The sequence below is a fragment of the Centropristis striata genome, chromosome 12 (genome assembly GCF_030273125.1).
Source record: "Centropristis striata isolate RG_2023a ecotype Rhode Island chromosome 12, C.striata_1.0, whole genome shotgun sequence".
NCBI classification, from domain to species: domain Eukaryota; kingdom Metazoa; phylum Chordata; class Actinopteri; order Perciformes; family Serranidae; genus Centropristis; species Centropristis striata.
Genome location: NC_081528.1, coordinates 15469839 through 15490202, shown reverse-complemented (window position 1 = coordinate 15490202; position 20364 = coordinate 15469839). Strand labels below are relative to the sequence as shown.

Sequence of the window (20364 nt, the reverse complement as noted above, 5' to 3'; positions counted from 1 at the left end):
CCACAAACCAATGAGTGATGTTATGGTCACAACGTCCATTATTTATACAGTCTATGTGTTACACGCCACTACCATCTCCCTCCACTTTGTTTCCGCGATGTCGGACTGCAATGTGAATGGAAACCAATATAGCCTGCAGCTTCTCAACACCAAGTGAAGCTCCCGTGTATTGCTTTCTAACTGTTGTTAAAATGAGAGTTAAGCCCAATGTGAGTAATATCAGCTTCGGCCCTGGAGGAGAACACATCTACCTTGTGCTTTCTGACCACGGTCCGGAGCTCTAGACTGTTCAGACTGAGGTTCCATTGGAAAATATCGGACCTGTATGCGATTGAGGACCACAACTTTTTTCGGGCCCGGGTGTGATTCGAAAAAAGTCAGATTCCATGTGATTTGTGCTGTTTACACTGTCATAAAACAATCAGACCTGAGTCACACATGAGCAAAACATAAAGATTTAGGCCACATTTGCCTGCAGTCTGAACGTAGCCTAATATGTGTGTGTGTGAGTAAGAGAGAAGGGGGGCAGGTATGGACTCTATCTATTCTCTCTCATGTGTCTTAATATGGTAATGTTTGGAGATGGTTCACTGTTTACAGTAGCTGACAAGACTGGGCTATTAGTGACGGCAACCAAGCATGGACACACACACACACACACACACACACACATACTTACACACACACGCACGCACGAATGCACACACACACTCACACACACACTTACATTACCCTTTCCTAAATTTCCAATGAGTCCACATCAGAAGTAAATACAGAGAGTGTGTGTGTAGTCCTGCCCACTAAACTGCTAAGTAAGTAATAATTGATTTGCTACATGCAGAATAAATCTTTTAGAATGTTTGATGAATGTTTTTTTAAAAACTTGTTTTTCAGGTCGTACCTGCTATCTGGTTCAGTACTGCTACCAGGAGCCTCCAGCAATGACAGTTATAGGTGTATTTAGAATTTTGCTTTACAAAAGGACTGTACCACAGCAACTGCATTAGCGTATCTTCTACTTCACATCCATGCCAGCACAATTTATAACAATGCAACAATGTAATAGTGTATGGTCAATTTTCTTCAACGTACTGAGTATAATGAAGGCCCTGTGTATTATCTAAGATCTTGTATCTGACACAATTTGAGATTTAAGTGCTATGTTTAAGTGCTGCTTTCCATTGTGCTGTAGTTATGGAAATATCCACGTCACTTTTCCACTGTATCTTAGTTTGGAGGTTGCTGTCAGAAGTAGCAGAACATAACAACCTAATCAATGCAGAGACTGTGACTCTCCTGGCAGAACCTCCCATTAGTTTGTATGTAAAGGCTAAAACATCAGACCTGGGCATTAGGGGGCCCACAGGCCACATCCGGTCCATGAGGTTACCCAGAAATTAGAAGTCAATACAACCACAGTGCTTTTATTTTGAAGGGGATTTATGTATGTGCGTGCAAGTTAAAATAATAAAAATAAATAATATAAATGGAAAAGTGAGATATTGATTGGAGATTTTACTAGTTTTACTACTATATTTCACTTACTCCACATTAACAGTCTTATCATAACATGTATTCTTACCAGTAGCATATAATTTACTGCATTTTATAAAGTGATTAAATTAATATTGAGCAGACTTAAGTTTTGAGTATTGGTCCGGCCCTCCGCAACTAAATTTACTTAAAAATTAGTTGACCACCAGAACAAATTTCTCTGCTCTTGTGAAGTATGTATTAGCTTTAAGTCATTGTCTTGTTAGATTAGAATAGAATAGAACAGAATAGTTTTTATTTGTCATTGCATAGAAGTACAGCGAAATTTAAAAGAGCAGCTCTCGTTTTATAGCAGCAGAATACAATAATTCAGAAAGAAAAGAAAACCTATAAAAAAGCACAAGAAGAAGTAGGTGGGGATATTTACAGGGACATTATGGGAGTTATTAGACATAAAATAAATATATTGCACTGTTGTTCCACTGTATTGAAATGGAGTCTGAGGTTAAGGGTTGGAAAGGTGATGACCGGTGTGGGAGGAGTTGATGCAGATGCTGCGAGCTCTGTGTTGTAGATGAACGGTCACTGGGCGATTTTGATGACCCTCTGGAGCGCCTTCCTCTCTGCAGGAGTGCAGCTGGAGAACCACAGCGAGCACTGATTCCACTGAACAGCAGTAGAAGGACACCAGCAGTTTTCTTGATAGGCCACTCTTCTTGAGCTCAGCCTCAGAAAAAATAACCTCTGCTGTGCTTTCCCCAGAAGAGCAGTGGAGTTTGCAGTCCAGGTCAGGTCCTCTCCGATGAGGGTGCCCAGAAACATGAAGACCAGAACCCTCTCCACCATGTTCCTGTTGATTGAAAACTGGCTGTGGATCCGGTTTACACCTCCTAAGATCGACTATCAGTTCCTTTGACTTGGAGGTGTTGAGTGTGAGCGTGTTAGTGAGAGTATGCCATCTCATGTCTTCCTGAGATGAGCCCTATCACGGTGGGGTCCTACTCAAGTCAAGTCAGAAAGGCCACTATCCATCCAGGAAGAGAAGCCTCGCGTAGCTCCCCCGCTGTTCCACATGGGTCAACGTAGTGCGTAGAGCGGTGGTGATGGCGTCCTCTGTAGCCCTGTTGGCTCTGTAGGCACACTGGTTCCCTTTGGATTGGACTGGATTCCCTTTCCTCTTTACAGAGAGTTGCTAAATATATAGCCTTCTATTTCTGTTTCACTCATACAACATGCTTTAAAACTTTGTAAATGTTTTAATCACAAACCAGGGACCCGTCTTCGAACAAGAGGGTTGTCATGACTGCATGTTGCGAGGAGAAGGTCTATGACTGTTGTTTGTGCCTATCCAAATAACGGTAGTAAAGTGCCAACAGTAGCTCATGAACCATTTTCTTTATTTTCTGAGCCCACTTGATGGCACTTGTTGTTCAACAGAGGGCTGAAAACACACTCAATTACCATTGCTAGAATCTTTTTTTTTAAACCAAGTGTGCCATCTAGTGGGCTCAGAAAATAAAAAAAAAATGGTACATGAGGCTTCACTGGCACTTCTACCCCAGTGACTTGTTAATGGACTTCAATGCTAGTCATGGATTGGCCATAGCAAACACAATGTTTGAGCATAACGATGCTCACTAGTGTACTTGGTACTAGAGCACAAAATGCCAAAGATAATTTCAGTGAGGGAGGCCATCAAACTGAAGAAGAAGGCCTTTCATGCTTGGCTAGCTCAGGGGTCTCTTAGATATTGTGTGATTGGCTTTTTTATGTTGCTTTTTATGAACAAATACTTTGTGAAATGTACATGCTATCCATTTATGTTGTGCATGCGTGAGTGATGCCAACCTCTTCTATGAAATGAACTCCAAATTCCTTCAACCTTCAATAAATATGGATATGCTACTTAGTTATAATTATAAAGTTAATATCAGTGTTCCAAATTAATAGTTTAGTCACTTTCTGAGACTGTTTAGTTTAATTTTCTCTGTTTTGTGGTGCCCCATCTTGTGGTGACTTAGAGTAAATCAATTTAGTTTAATACAACTAGAAAATTTCCTCTGGGGAAATTTTGAAAGGGCCACGGGGGCTACTGCCGGTGTGTGTACACTATGATGAGATTCTTCAGAGATTTCAAACTATGCCCTTTAACCTCAAAATGTGTGTGTGTGTGAGAGAGAAACATGTATGTGGAGGAGTGTGCGCGCATATGCGCGCATTTGTGTGTGTGTGTAGCGAAAATCGCATAAAGTTACACGTGTGTGTGTGTAATTAAAATCACAAAGTTACGTGTGTGTGTAATTAAAATCACATAAAGTTACACGTGTGTGTGTTATTAAAATCACATAAAGCTACACGTGTGTGTGTGTAGCGAAAATCGCATAAAGTTACCTGTGTGTAATTAAAATCACAAAGTTACCTGTGTGTGCGTGTGTGCGTGTTTGAAGCAGGTGTATGCATGTGTGAGGAGTGTGCGCACTTACGCGCATGTGTGTGTGTGTGAGTATCTGTAACTGTAATCACATCAAAGATCAAAGCAATCAACTGAACTAGAAAATTTCTAAAGAAATTTTGATTGTGTGCTTGCCTCTGGACCATCATTCTCGTGGCTCAAATCAACAGTCAAACTGAGACTCTGTCCTGAGTTCACAGACACCTCATACAAGTCTGTAGGACAAACGGTTCACAAGTTAGTAAAAGGGGGCGTGGTCACTCAAAGGGGGCGTGGCTTGAATCAGCAGTTAAACAGGAACTCTGTCCTGAGTTCACAGACACCTCATACAAGTATCTAGGACAAACGGTTCATTAGTTATGAAAGGGGGCGTGGCTAATCAAAAAGGGCGGGAATTTATGAAACATTGTTATGTATAAGTGGTCAGTGATGAACCATCATTATGCTTGGCAAGTTTGAGGAAGATTGGACAATGTATGGTCAAGTTATTAGGTCTGTTTACTTAGAGTAAACTGACAGTTATCAGTTAGAATGTCTGTGAGGGAGGGGGGAGGCTTTGGTAGCTAAGCAACCACGTGGCCAGGTGGAGTCGACCAATAAGAGCAGAGCAATCAACTGAAATTAACTGCTGTTGGAGAAAGTTCCGCAGACAGAGGTGGACAAACTGAAAATTCTGGCCTTGAACAGAAAGCATTTTTGGCAAAACCATAATACCTATCATTGATCCGACTTCACTTTGAGCGTCCTGAGTTCTTCCTCAACGTCTACATATATTTTTTTTAAAGAAAAATGAAAAAATTGCTTTGTTAGAGCGAATTCAAAAAACTCTTACATCTCCTTTTTTGAGATATCATCCTGCGTTTTAAATATGGGAGCCAATGAGGCTGTTTTTGGGTTTTGGTGGTGCATCTCTGCATCTCACGCCTAAACTATAACTCTGACAGCTTTACCAGAGGATTGTGAGTGAGAGGACAAATTTTCCTACGTTTCTATGTATAAATTATTTCTGTAGAGTGAAATTTGCGGCCTGGAGCGCAGTTTTCAAATTTATTTTTGGACAATTCGTTCTCTCCCTCTACACTCTGTTTGGTGACATCACCACTCTGGACTCTCCATAGGGTTACATTGGGGGGATTTTTTGACGTGTTTTTTCCCAATAATTTGAAAACCGTTTGTCGAAACCCTTATAAAAGTCATAGCACCCTTGTCATGGGTGAGCCGGTCGATTTGATACCTTTTTTGTGTATGTGTGGCCAAAACTCTGGGAGGAGTAGTCGACCGAAAAATGACACGGAAGAAACGGAAGAAGAATAAGCCCGGTGAATAATAGTTAGTGTGCTTTTGCAAGCACACAAAATTAACTGACACCACCTGTTAAAGTTCCGAAGGAGTGACAGCAGCCAGAGGTGGACTGGAATTTCTGGCCTCGAACAGAAAGCATTTTTAGGCAAAACCATAATACCTATCATTGATTCGACTTCACTTTGAGCGTCCTGAGTTCTTCCTGAACGTCTACATATGTTTTTTTTTCCAGAAAAATGAAAAAATAGCTTTGTTAGAGCGATCTAAAAACACTGTTCCATCTCCCTTTTTCAAATATCTCCCTGCGTTTTTAATATGGGACCCAATGAGGCAGTTGGTGGTTTTGGTGGCGCATCTTTGCATCGTACGCCCAAACTATAACTCTGACAGCTTTACCAGAGGATTGTGAGTGAGAAGACAAATTTTCCTACATTTCTATGTATAAATTATTTCTGTAGAGTGGAATTTGCGGCCTGGAGCGCAGTTTTCAAATTTATTTTTCGACAGTTTTACCTCTCCCTCTACACTCTGAGCGATGACATCACACACTCTGACACGAACATTCCGTGCAATACACACCCATTATAATCTCAGAATTTCTCCAAAAATGATCATGGTCATTGAACAGGGATTGATAAAAAACTATATGACCTATCGAAACGTGGATTAATACACCGATACACAAGGCTTGTGTCTACTGTTTAAAGTTTAAATGGAGTCTCTAGGTGAAATTATGCCGGAGAAGTAGACCTTTAAAAATCTCCAATTATTGTTCTTTTTCGCTCATTTTTTGTCGACCGTCCCATTCATTTCAATGCAAAATTTTGGGCAGTTTTTCGCGACTTACGTCGCGAAAAATTCGTATTCTGTAGAGAAAAGTAATAGCACACCGATCCCGATCAAACCGCACGTTTTGATATGTAATTTGTCCTGCAACTCTTTAAGTTGTAGGACTAGTAGCGGGACGAAATTGCGTCCGCAAGAGGAATAAGAAGAAATCCACAGTATAACAGTAGTGTTATACGCTGTTGGTCCCTACAGCTATTGCTGTATGGGACCAGTGCTCGGTGCGATTGCCCCGAGGCCCTAATTAATAATTATTTATGATGATTATTAATATCTAAAGCATAATTTGGTTTGGCACTGTCTGGCTTTATCAATGGGGCTAGAATTATTCTTCACCACTGGAAGAGTCAGATCTGTTCAGAAGTTATTGATTCGGTTAAACTAATGACGGATAATGATATGATTAAAGAATGATGATGGATTGGCAGGTCTGGGATCCCTTTATGATTTATAGAAGGAATGGCAATAGGAGCCTATGACATGAGAGGGGAAATACTAGGATATAGTATCTAGTATGAAGGATGATTTGCTGTGTTATGTTTATGTGCAGATATATGTTATTTTTTTGTTATGTATCTTTGATTGACATGGTTGAATCTTTGTGTTGAAGTGTTTGTTCATTTTACAGACTCTCATGATTGTGTGTAACTGACCACATAGTGAATTAATTTAATGTCAGAGGTGTTCTTTTTATAAAAGTCTGTAAAGACCAGATGAACAAACATCTCGATAAACAGGAAAGCTGAGTTTATTAGTCATAATTTATTAAATGTATGTTTATGATATGTTATGTCATGTTTTAATTAATGACACTGAAAAAAAAATATAAGATTTGTCTGAGCTCAAAGTATCCAACATAATTGGCAGCCACATGAGGGCAACCATATTCAAGCACATTGATGGTGCCTGAAGAAAAATATATTTTTAAGTTATATATGTAGCTCTGAGTAAAAACTAGCTCAGACAAACAGGGAATGCAATAATTAAAAGGAGAAGAAATTAAGATGAAACATGCTGTATGGTATTCTGTGATTACTCTAAATTAATTCAGACTACGTTTTATGTCTTTCCTCCAACTGTGCACTTTTTGCCTCTAATCAATACATGACATTGCCTCTTATATAAATAACCATTAATTTAGTGTCACAGGAAGTCAGCTGACACCACAGTAGGCTGTGGGCAGTTTCATTCTGTTTACATTGACTGACAGCACCAGAGCAGTGACTGTGTGTGTGTGTGTGTGTGTGTGTGTGTGTGTGCGTGTGTGTGTGTGAGTGCGTGTGAATCCATCTTGCTACACTACAACTTGTCAAAGCAGGAAGAGCTAAGATTAGTAGAGCTGGAATTGGAAGTGTGTACAGAGAGATCTACTCTGTTTCTACAGCTGCTTGTGTCTGCTTTTAGTCAGCTCAATTCTCTAACTGTATCTTGACAGTACAGGTTCAAAGTAGGTTAAAAATAATTTTCATTAACAAATTTATTGTCAAGTGCAAGAACAAAAAAAAATATCATCCTCTATTTATATAAAGGCTAATAAACATATACACTGAACAAAAAAATAATCACAACAGTTTTGTTTTCGCTTCAGTTTTTATTGAGCTGAAACTAAAGATCTGAGACTTTTATTATGTACAACCATTATTTCTTTATTATGTATAACCCCACCGCCACCATGGGCCATGTTATTTACAATGTTGATATCACCATGCTGCTCTCCAACATGACGCCATACATGCTGTCTGCCATCTGCCCCAATAGTATAAAGTTAAGAGAACGTGTCTCCAAAGTGCCAGACGCTATCAGAGGTACCCGATAGAGAGACGCCAGAGAGGTGGCGTCCCGGTGGCACACATTCCGTAACATTACATTACATGTCATTTGGCTGACACTTTTGTCCAAAGCAACTTACAATAAGTGCAATCAACCTGATGGTACTAGCCTTAGACCACAGGAATCAAGTAAGTACATCACTTTTGAGAGCCAACTGTAAACGCTACAGGAGTGCTATACGCTGAAGAAAAAGAGCATTTAAAAATTCTCTTTTTATTAAATTAGGCGACCATGACTTAACCGAGGTATTGTTGTTGGAGGTAGGTCTTCAGCCTGCGGTGGAAGATGTCCAGGCTGTCTGAGGTCCTGATGTCGGTGGGGAGCTCGTTCCACCATTTGGGTGCCAAGACAGACAAAAGTCTGGAAGTGGTTTTGAGGCAAGTTGACCCACGCAGAGTGGGAGTCGCCCGCTGTTTGGCTGATGCAGAGCGGAGAGGACGGGCAGGGGTGTAGAGTTTGACAAGGTCCTGGATATAAGCTGGGCCTGAACCATTAGCAGCGGAGTACGCCAGAGCTAAAGTCTTGAAGCGCTTCCGTGCAGCCACTAGTAGCCGAGGGAGGGAGGGAGGAGTGGTGTTGATTGAAGATCAGCTAAGCAGCTGCATTGTGGATGATGGCTTTGGCAGTCAGACCTGCCATGAGGGAGTTGCAGTGGTCCAGGCATGAGATGACCAGCGCCTGAACCAGGACGTGAGATTCCTTCTGGGTGTGAAATGGGCGGATTCTCCTGATGTTATGCAGCAAGAATCTGCAGTGAGGGACAGTTGGTTGTCAAGAGTCACATCAAGGTTTTTAGCGGTCTCGGTGGAGGCAACCACTGTTTTCTCGACAGTGAAGTTCAGTGGTGGGAGAGCCCTTCCCTGGGAGGTAAAGGAGCTCGGTCTTTTTCAGATTGAGTCTGAGGTGATGTGAGGACATCCACTGGGAGATGTCTGCCAGACATGCAGAGATACGTGCTACCACACCTGGTTGAGTGCATACCACAGAGGCTTAGTTCTTGCAAGCAGGCAGCCTTGGTTCACATCCGGCTCGGAGCCCTTTCTTGCATGTCTCTCACCTACACTCTGAACATCTTTACTGTCAATAAAGCTATAAAATGGCCCAAAAAAGATCTACCCGGTAAGGACGACAAGCATGCAGAGGAGCTAAATAATTACCCTTCTACACTCCCTAAATGTTATTGGACCAACTTATTACAGTTATAGTTTTATTTTATCTGATGTGAGAACCAAAAGACAAAGGACAGACATGGATGATGTCTCAAGTCCATAAAGTAATATGCCCCCCCTTAATCCTATAGGTGTCGGCTATTCTCTTTGCTGGTTGACCCTCAGTGACTGCAGTTTCACATTCAGAACCTCACACTTTATGGGGATCCTCTGTTACCCACCTTATCAGCCAACTGTTCAATATCTCTGTCTCCATACCTACCTTAACCTCTTCACACACAGAAAACAACCATCCAACAACTGAAACAGACACAATATATGTCAGAATGACACAGTGAAAAACATAAGCTGCAATACCAGCCTCTGACTAATACACACAACACACCCTGCTTCACTCACAAAGACAACCACTACTTGACTAAACTAATCACACTATAGGCATCATTTTTCTTTTATGGAAAAAGTATAGCTTGATACAACTCAAACTACTTTTTCTTTACTTGTGACTCATCACATAGCGTATTACTGTTTTTTGTGTGGTCCTATACCCTTCACTTTGTTCTCCAATTGTCAAAAAATTATAGACCAAATTACCCCTACACTTGTGTGAATCTGATGTCATAAGAGTCTGGTAACACAAAACCAGACAGGTCAGCATTTTTACTCTAATATTAAAATCTGATAAGCATATCAGAAATGGGTACATGTAACAACAAAGACAACAAAAGTGAATTTACATTATTTTATTTTTCAATGTGAAATAGTCTTGTCCTTTTGTTATAAACATTATAAATACCATGGAAGCATATCATCATCCATCTGACAATACACAAACATAAGGCTGGACACACGAGTCAGTCCATTTATCCTGTAAAAAATCATTTTCAGATTCAAGAGTCAACATTCACCTTTAGTTCAAAATAAAGTTGCTCATCTTCCTACCATCTACCCAAACACCTTTCCCATATTTGAGGAATATCAATATCCTGAACAATCGGTTCTATCCACTGTTATATAGCCCAAGAGCTGTCCATATACAGGTGCATTTCAATAAATTAGAGTATGATGGAAAAGTTCATTTCCAGTAGTTCAAGTGAAATAGCCCCAATATACTATATTGAGTCATATAGATGGACATACTTTTCAGAGGCCAACATATCCATATTAAACACTTTTTTTTTAAACAATTTTTTTGAGACACTGAATTTTAGGTCTTCATCAAATGTAAGCCATAATCATTATACTTAGAAGAGATTAAATAAATGAAGACATGAAATGTTTAAATCTGTGTGTAATGGATCTATATATGTTATTTCCACTTCTTGAATTGAATTACTGACATAAACGTTCCTATCATATTCTAATTTATTGAGATGCACCTGTATATGTCCAATGAAATTGTTTAGAAGCCAAGAAAGTAGAGGAAAAAGTAGAGGGTGGTTTGGGTTGTCAGAATACTGCATTCATTCAATTCAGACTCGGACAGAGATTTTTTTTTTCTCTCTGAGACATAGGGACATTCCAGTTGATAATGATGATGATGATGATGATGATGATGATGATAGAGAGGTGGCAGAGTAGCTTCAGATGTGTTGTTTGGTCTTTGGGAAAGATCAGAAGAAAATCAACTGCAATAAAGTTTATGTTTGATAGTTTTTCAGCTCCTGTTTTCTGCTTAGTCAGTAGCAGCTACAGCATCTTAACATGACAAACAATGTAGGACACATATTTGCTTGGAAGTGTTCTGATTTGTGTCCAGGTCAGGCTGGCTGAGCGAGAATGTGGGCTGCATATTTGTGAGGTAGGCAGACTAGCAGTGGAAGGGTGAGAAACACTAGCTGTGCAGACAAGCAGTCATGGCCATTATTAGGAACTGGTCGATACCAGAGGAGGGGATTTATGCCTTACCCCCTCATGTTGGAAGCAAATGTTTTTATTCACTAAATGAAAATGTACCTCATGCTGAATTTTGCATTTGAGTCATAATTTCCACCGTCTTAATTATGTTGTTTTTTTGACTCTGCTTTTATTTAAGAATTAATGTTTTTTAGGGTGCTCATACACATTTTAGGATTTTGCACTAATAATACGATAACCAGCATCACATATACAGGATGTCATGACCCTCATCCAAACAGATTACACATCTCTAAGTCTCCTCTTCAAATTAAACCATAAAAAGTGTTTTCAGTTGTCTTGATGTGATGAACAGAGGAATGTCTAGATGTAGTCATCATCCACAGGTTCTCCTGGTGTATCACAGTGATGGAGGAAAAGGACCACGACTCTCTGAAACACTCCTCTTTTGCTCTGCCGCCGTTCTGAGATCTCCTCCCCAATCGTTTCCATGCAGATGTCTGCCGACAGCTGGCCTTTACGCCTGGGTGCGTAGATGGTGGCTAACACATGACAGAACAAAAAGGAAAAGGAGACCCAGTTAAAATGTATAAATAAATGTATACATAAATAAGTAATAAATAGTCAATGATTAATGTATGATTAACTGAATGAAAGTTGATAGAGCTGATACATATAATTATTCAATTAAACAAATTATAATTAAATAGGGCATAAATGTATATCATGAATACATTTCTAAATTTTCCTTTCCTTTATTCTTCCTGATATCCATTTTTACTGTAAAATAGTCAACTTTTCATGTCAGAAAAACAGTCCTTTTTCAGCTTTGTGAGGATGCATTTTGTGGCGTCTTCTCCTCTTCTTTTTTATCACAAACCACTGCACATGCTACAGCAGCTGTAGCGAAAAGCTGCTTCTTCTCCATTTTGTAAATTTTTACTAAGAGCATGATGGGAAAAAATTGAATTGTAGGGAGGAAAAAAAAAGAATCTAGTTGTAGTCTTGTAAATAGTTACCCTGCAAGATTCACAGTCTGTCAAAAATCTCATTCTGAGACTAAAAACTCTTAACACTTGTCTTTAGATGTGAGCAGGTGTGAGCTGATAGTTTTCCGGGAGTCTTCTGGTGTATACGTGAGATTACTGTTACAGGAACAATTGTGAAGACTGGTAAATACCAATACCAAGAATTGTGTACTTTTAGGGAAAAAACAAACTGAGTGGCTGCTGTTAGGACAGATTGATGTATCGATTGCACTCACTGCTTTCATCGTCCTCAAAGTCATAGCGGGCGTAGCTGTTGGGATCAGCTGCTCTCAGGGTCCTGAGCCAGGGGAAGTCTGTTATCATGCTGTAGGGGGCGCCGTCCACCACTCCTGAACAACAATGACATAGAAGACTGTTGTTATGAGCAGTGGTGGAAGAAGTATTCAGATCCCTTACTTAAGTACTATTACCACACTGTGAAATGACTCCACTACAAGTAAAAGTCCTGCATTCAAAACTTACTAAACTTACTTAAGTAAAAGTACAAATGTATCAGCATCAAAATGTACTTCAAGTATCAGAAATAAAATTACTTGTTATGCAGGATTAACCCAATCAGATTGCTAAATATATTCTGAATATAATATTGGATTAATATTATGATGCATTTATTTAAGCAGCATTTAATTTTAGCAAGATAGTGCTCATTTTAACTGCTTAATATACTGTTATGAGGTTTAGTTAAAAAACAACAACAAGTAAAATCACTTTAAATGTATTTTTTCTTTTAAATGCCGGCTTGAAAAGTAAATAAAGCTGCCAGCTAAATGTAGTGGAGTAAAATATTATAGGGACCACAATGGAAATAAGCCTTAGGGCTTTATTGTGTCATCCCTGACTATTTTTTATCTATTTATATTACGTATGACACAGGTTGCTGTTTCATATTTTTTATATCAAGAATGGTCAAATAAAATCAATCAATCAATCAATCAATCAATCAATCAATCAATCAATCAATCAATCAATCAATCAATCAATCAATCAATCAATCAATCAATCAACCAACCAATCAAAAAGTACATTATTTACCTCTAAATGTAGTGAAGTAGAAGAATAAAGTTATATAAAATGGAAATACTCAAGTAAAGTACAAGTACCTCAAAATTGTTCTTAAGTACAGTACTTGAGTAAATGTACTTAGTTACATTCCACCACTGGTTATGAGTAAGATGTATTTGTTTGTTGTATTTAGGCAGGCAGCAGGAGGCAGGGTCAGAACTGGCATTACACCAGATTATTACTTCTAGCCGTCATCAGTTGTACCTGTGTAAATGGGTGGGGTCAGATACAACACTAGGAAGATGCCACAGCAACACATCTTGGCCTTGAGTCCCCACGATATGATTTTATTCCGATACTTGAGTCACAATACCATATTATTGCGATTTTAAATCACTGTGCGATACGGTGAGTATTGATACAATATATTGAGATTTAACTGTTTAACTGCATTTTGTGTTCACAAAATTAAATTAAATCAAGAATTGTTTTGTCCAGTCAGAGAAAATTCTCAGTGTATTCATCTCACTTCAGTCTTTTTATTTCTCCACAATGAGAGTCAAACCCACAGACTGACCAACAAAGTATTCAGTCAAACTGAACTCAACTGATATCAAACATGTATGGACGACAACAACTGCAGCATTTGATCAAACTTTCAAAAACAGCAAGCTTCACTACTCTAAAATTTTTTTTATGAATCATTAAAAAGCCGAACATTGCAGCGTTATTTCACCAACTCCCTGACACACGGTACCTATAGTTTGAAAAAAACGCAAGAATACTGCCGGGCTATCGGAACGCTAAATATCGATACTTGGCGGTCATGAATCGATGTAATATTTCCACGCAAAATATGGCGATACTATGCTGTATCGAGTATTCCCCCCACTTCTACAGGGAAGTCTAGTTCACATCTTACACCTCAAACAAATCACTGAGGGCCGCATTTACTGACTGAACATTACATATTTTAGGTCTCCAGTCCAGAGGTTGCATTAGACTTTTCGGTTCTCAGGTTTAATAAAAATTCTGTCAATCTGATTTTTATCATAATTTCATCTTTTAAAAATGATGAAACATAATTAATACCATTTCATTTTCACTTTTTTAATATTGAATATAAAAAAAATCTTGGAGGCCAGGGCATGGAGAGAAAAGATCAACAGAGCCAGTGGCCGTGCGATCACTTTTTTAATGTCAAACCTCATTAATCAACGACATCACAATTACTGTGATACTTCGGACACTCAGCTGCCATGACATTTTGCTATTGTATCTAGCGAATAATGGTATTGTAAATCATACTGTCTGGATTTATAAATATGAACTAGTATTCTGCCCAACTAAGTCTAACTGCAGTAACTACACGAAGAGTAAAACTGAGAAAAACAGCTTTTTTAACGTTTTTAAACTGGCCAGCCAAATGGGTTTTATGTAGGTAAGTGATACAACACTTATTTCTACATGTATTGATGATGTCATTTTGACGCTGAAAAATCATTACGATTTATTTGACCTTTGACCACAAAAATTTAGTTACTGCACTCTGGTTTGCTGTAAAAGGTTCTAATAGTAAAAGTGCAGTAGTTGTGTTCCTTCAGCTTTTATATTTTGTTTTTTAGTGAATAAACATTTTCCAATTGATTTTGTGAGTGTATTTAAAAGTATTTAACAACTCTATTCAAACATTTGTCTATTTTAAACTTATTATAAAGTAATGTTATATTTTAGTCTTAAAATAATTTTATCTCACTTTTTTTACTTAATTACTATTTAGATAATAATTTCCCTATCAAATAAACTTAATCATTATTATATAATAATTTATATTATTCTTGTCTTCACTAATAAACACAATGAAGAAATACAAGTATATCACACTCAAAGCAGACTGTCTGCTTTGGTTTTATGTTTACATTTGTATATATATCCAAAGCAGACTGTGGTAAGTGCAATTACCGCAGTCTACTTCAGTTTTGAGTTGGATTTTGTAGTTACTGCAATTTTCATAATTTTATTTTATCATTATTTCTCTGAATTAAAGCAAAAATGAAATCTAACTCAATTTCGACCAAAAATGTAGTTACTGCAGTATACTGGGATACTGCCATACTGCCTCATGCCTAAGTAGAGATCTCAAAACTAGAAAACTCTGAAAGTTAATGCTGGTGTGAGCGTATTACCCTCCAATGTATAGATGTCCCGCCCCCAGGGGTATTTGGGATACTTCTTCACATCCTCTTCTGTCCTGGTGGCCTCTGGGAAGAACTCATACTTGATCAACTCTCTTAGAGAAACAAAGACACACAGAGATCGACTTATGATCATGTTCAAACTAAACTTTGGCTTCAAACTTTTCACATAGTCAGTGACAAAGTATACCTTTTCATTTCATTAGGTTGGTAGATATAAATTTCTGATTGGACTTGTCATTTTTTTTGGTCTCACTTCAGGACACTCATTTTTGCAACCTATGTCTTCAATATTATGCTGAACGCAGTTTAACTAAACAGGCTTCATTTGTCTTTCTTTCCGTTTTAGCTTCATTCAATGTTAATTAACCACTCTGACTGTGTAAAAAAACAAAAAGAACATTATAGGCACTTTAAAGCAACCATATACAACAGTTCTGCCAAAGACTGTACACCTACAGTAAAATTTAAAGGCAATATGGGAAAAGAGCCCAATCCTAATGTTTTGTAATCTTTGTGCTGGTTCTGAGGCAGCTGAATATACTCTATAACTGATATACATACTTCATATAGTAAGTAGCAGATAAAAGACCAGGGGCCTCATGTATCAGCGCTGCGTAGGCTGTTTTTCCCCATACACACCACATGTATGAAAAGTGAGCTTGCTGTGGAGTTGTTTGGTGGAACTTTTATGCTCTATATAAAATGTTTTTCATAGCTAAACTAAAACTACACCAACTGGCTTTGTGTTTACAGTTTATAGCTCTCTGACAATGGAGGAAAATGCTGTTTTCCACCCTCAATAACCCGTTCTAAATATGAAGGGATAGATGATTTTTATCATCTATTATTATATTTTATATTTCACCTGCGTACTGCTGCTTACTTGTGCAATAATAGTATGCTGTGTATGTATGTTAAGTCTATATATTTTACTATTTCCACAATTTTTATATACATATATACTGAATTTACCTCCGGGGATCAATAAAGTTGATGTTTCACAGATAACTTTAAGCCTTAATCACTGTGTCAAAGTCCCTATCGCCGACTGTTTCCCCTTTGGTTTAACATGGAGATGTTAAGGCTGCAGGTGCACAGGATCCATGACGCACAGGTCCCTCTCCCCAGAGAAAAAACATGCAAGGGAAATCCTTTCAGAATAACTCAGATGTGGACAACGATAAAATCATCTATCTCCTCATACGAAGAATGGGTTATTGAGGGTGGAAAACGGCATTTTATTTTGGACCAGGGCTGAACTATCTAATCAAAAAGCTTTTTGTTTGGTCTTTGGGAAAGATCAGAAGAAAATCAACAGCAATAAAGTTGATGTTTGATAGTTTTTCAGCTCCTGTTTTCTGCTAAGTCAGTAGTAGCTACAGCATCTTAACATGACAAACCATGTAGGACACATTAGATTTGCTTGGAAGTGTTCTGATTTGTGTCCAGGTCAGGCTGTCCTAGATTTTTTTTTTTCCAATAATCAGCGAGCATTTCGGTGGTTTAAAGTCATTTGCATGTCATCTGCGTATTAATTTGCAGGAGGAGCTGGGGTGTGGTTGGTGGCTTGTGCATGTGTGCTCAGTTCCAGCTGTTTGGGATGTATCAAGGAAAGGTGATCAGAACCTGGCGTAACCACAGTTTGATACATGGAGGTGAGTTTGCGTATGTACTTTTCTAGTTTTGGGAGTATGCCATCTTTCAGTATAAAAGCTACGCACTCTTTGATACATGAGGTCCATGATCTGTAGTGTTTCAAAGGCCCTTTGACTACATCCACACTGATATGTTTTTGTATTAAAATGGCAAGACAAAAAACAATCTGCATCCTCACAAGCATTTTAGCACTAGCATTTCAGGAACAATTTGTCCATATTAACACGCCTTATATTGCATATCATATGAAATAGCATGTGCGTGTCAGTGTTATCATTAAGAATGAAAGGCTGATAATGACGCTGAACATGGAAAATTGTTGCAAATTTGCAAAATTGCCAATATAATAGATATTCTCCTGCACATGTAGGCAATTGTAATGCAGAATTTATATGCAGCTGCATAGAAAAAAAGTTGTTATCCATGTTGAATTAACCATTAGTTAAGGGTAGTTAAGGGTAAAGTGGTTAACTCTCTTCAGTAAAAGGAGTACATGAAAGGGGCTGTGGCTCAGATAGTAGAGCCACTGATCAGAAGGGTCTTTGAGCCCTGGCCACGGCAGTCTACATGTCTAAGTATCCTTGGACAAGATACTGAACCCCAAATTGCTACTGATAAAACACTGCAACTGGTTTCCACACATAAGGCTTAGGGGCATATTGAGGCAGGCTTAATCAGAAATCACAATCAGAAACAATGCATTGACGGCCTACAGATTACCTTCTACATGATTACATTCTACATTAGTGGTGTTGTGCCCAATTGGAATTGTTAATTCAGTACTCAACACCACTGGTGAACTGAATAACAGAATTGAAGTAATATTTGATGTGAAAGAAAATCCTTGACAACAATCAGGATTAATGTGTTAGACTGAACTACCTACATATATTAAGAAGTCTGCTGTTGCTCAACTGATTTTTGCAAATTAAGGTCTAAGTACAAAACAGAATCTCAATTTATTTATGAGCAAAAGTATTGAAATTGTGCATGATTTGTATGTTAGCTTTGGGATAATCCAAAAGCTGTGCCGTTAGACTTTTTTTATAGAAGATATCCATCTCCTCAATGACTGGATATTCTGCTTAATCAAAGTACATTCAACAATTTCTCACATAGGTTAAAATGTACAAAAACAATTGTTGAACTCAAAAATGGCGAGGCCATAAAGTGATTGATTTGTGATGGAGGAGATAACTCACTGGCTGATGTTGGCTATGGTGTCCATCCAGCTGCGAATGCGAACCTTGTTGCGTATATTGGGAGGGTTGCTGAACTCGTGCACTATGGCGATGTGATAGGGATAGGGCCCCTGGAAGAGCTGACGCTCCAGTGCTACCGAATCAATCTGAGAGGGAGACAAGTAAACAGACAAATAGAGTTCTCCACTGAGTTGAAAGAAAACAAGGGAAGAGAAAAGAGAGAGAATATCAAGTACAAGTTGAACCTCTTAAAAATTATGGAAAGCATGCCTCCCTTTGCTACATAAGTAAGAGGTGTTATTTTAATTTGCTGGAAAAACCCCCCAAACAAAACAAACTCAAGCTTAACTCTACTCACGCTTATATTTACACCCACAGGCATTTAAAGTCACCAACTAAAACTAAGCTGCATGTGTTTTGGACTGTGGGAGGAAGCCGGAGGACCCAGAGAGGATCCACACTGACACGGGAGGATGCAAACTCCACACAGAAGAGCTGGAGGCCGCATTCAAACCTTGAATCCTCTTCAACCCATATTCCCGTATTCAACCCACTGAACCACCCTACTTTTTATATTGATTGTTAAAATTAAAAATAATAATAAATGTATGTGTATACCCTAGATTGAATCTAATCAACATTGTTTTGTGGCAGACTATCAATAAATGTCCTATTGTATATCTACAACCCTAGTATTAACCTTGTAACGTGTCTAGCGTTAGTAGATGGGAACATATTGCAGTTGGGGGACATGGGGCCATAAGGGGGTGGTAGCAGACCAACAGATGCCACCAAGACCTTGGGGAACAACACCGTAAAAACCCATGCTGTGTTTTGGTATCAAATTCTTTTAATATTTTAGAATTGCATGTTTTGACAATTGGATGATAAGCACTTTTAGAGACTGCTGAGAAACTCCCGTATAGTAAAAGGTTGTAAAGTTACATGAGGTTTTGATTATCCTAAAAATCGCAGCAGCTAATTTTATACAGTGGAGATTTTGTCAGCTCTATCAGACACAAAAGTATTATGATATAAAAGGTTAAGGAAAAAAAATCCACTATATAATGAAAAAGTGTGATATATTTTGATACCTGCAGAATGATCAAAGTAATAAGCAAGCACTTAGCATTGGCCTATTGCCTGAGAAACACAGTGAGAGTTTAGGACCATTTTTATAGAGAACTGGGCCGGTGGATTTTTAGGGGGGAGACAGCAGGGCAACAAAAGATGCCACATAAAAGTGGTAAAAACCTATTTAAAGCTGGAACCTGAAGAATAATTTGAGATGCAGCTCAGCACTGTGTCATAAATCTGTAATAAGGATTAATCACTTAATACATTCTCTAAAATGATCAAAGTGTATAAGGGTTTAGAAAACTACTCAAAGATGCTTTACAAAGAACCAAAGCCAAACCAAAAACAAAACAAAACAATACAACGAAGACATAATCTAGGAAAAGAGGAGGATGAGAACAGATTTTGTTAACTAATAAAGTAACTTGTAATCTAACTTAGTTACTTTTAAAATCAAGTAATCAGTAACGTAACTAAGTTACTTTTAAAAGGAGTAATCAGTAATCAGATTACTTTTTCAAATTAACTGTGGCAACACTGTGTAGGATGCCCCTGTATGCTCCTGCAGAAGCAAGGTTTAAAATGTTGTAAGAACTGGGTGATGGTGGTGGGTTACCAACCTGGTGCATGGGGCGCATGTAGATGATGCGATTCCTCTCAGGAGGCATTCTCAGTATCTGATCCAGGACCTGCTCCATGTCCAGCTTCTTACACTGGGCATAGTCGAACCGGTTCACTATGGGCGCACATTCTACACGAAGCTGCTTCAACACTCGACACCTGGTGGCTTCAGAGAGAGGGAGGACACAGAGAGAGCACTTAATGACTGGGGGCTTTCTGACTCTTCTGCCAGAAGACCATTCACTTTGTAACGCAACATAAAGTTGGTTTGGAAAACTGGATTAATATGGTGCCTACACAGAACCACGTATTGAAGGGGAGTAATGAACATGTTCTCGTGTTTCCTTCATTTATATATCAACACAATTACTGTAAAATAAATATGTCTGCTAATATAAGCTGAGCTTTCAACACTAATGTCATTAACCGACAGCTCAAGCTTTTACTTGATATTCAACATGGCAGACATTGTGGGAGATGTTGTGTCATGTCTGTTGTGTAACTATAGGCATATTTGCAACTTAATTAATACTGTATAACACTAACAAAACCGTTGTTTCATTCTTGCTAGAATGACAAGGGCACTCAGTCAGTGCATCTATTTAAAAA

General features: G+C 38.5%; 1 protein-coding gene across 2 annotated transcripts in view; it reads right to left on the bottom strand.

The window, feature by feature from the left end:
• Nucleotides 1-9821: 9821 nt before the first annotated feature.
• fbxo38 (F-box protein 38) overlaps nucleotides 9822-20364 on the bottom strand; it is a 29113-nt gene continuing 18570 nt past the window's right edge. For both annotated transcript variants that reach the window (XM_059346546.1, XM_059346548.1), the window contains exons 17-21: nucleotides 19755-19921; nucleotides 18058-18203; nucleotides 15188-15291; nucleotides 12215-12328; nucleotides 9822-11492 (exon numbers count right to left, since the gene is read on the bottom strand). In XM_059346546.1, the coding sequence (XP_059202529.1) occupies nucleotides 11314-11492; nucleotides 12215-12328; nucleotides 15188-15291; nucleotides 18058-18203; nucleotides 19755-19921 (710 nt within the window). In that variant the 3' untranslated portion in view covers nucleotides 9822-11313. The remainder of the gene's footprint in view (nucleotides 11493-12214; nucleotides 12329-15187; nucleotides 15292-18057; nucleotides 18204-19754; nucleotides 19922-20364) is intronic.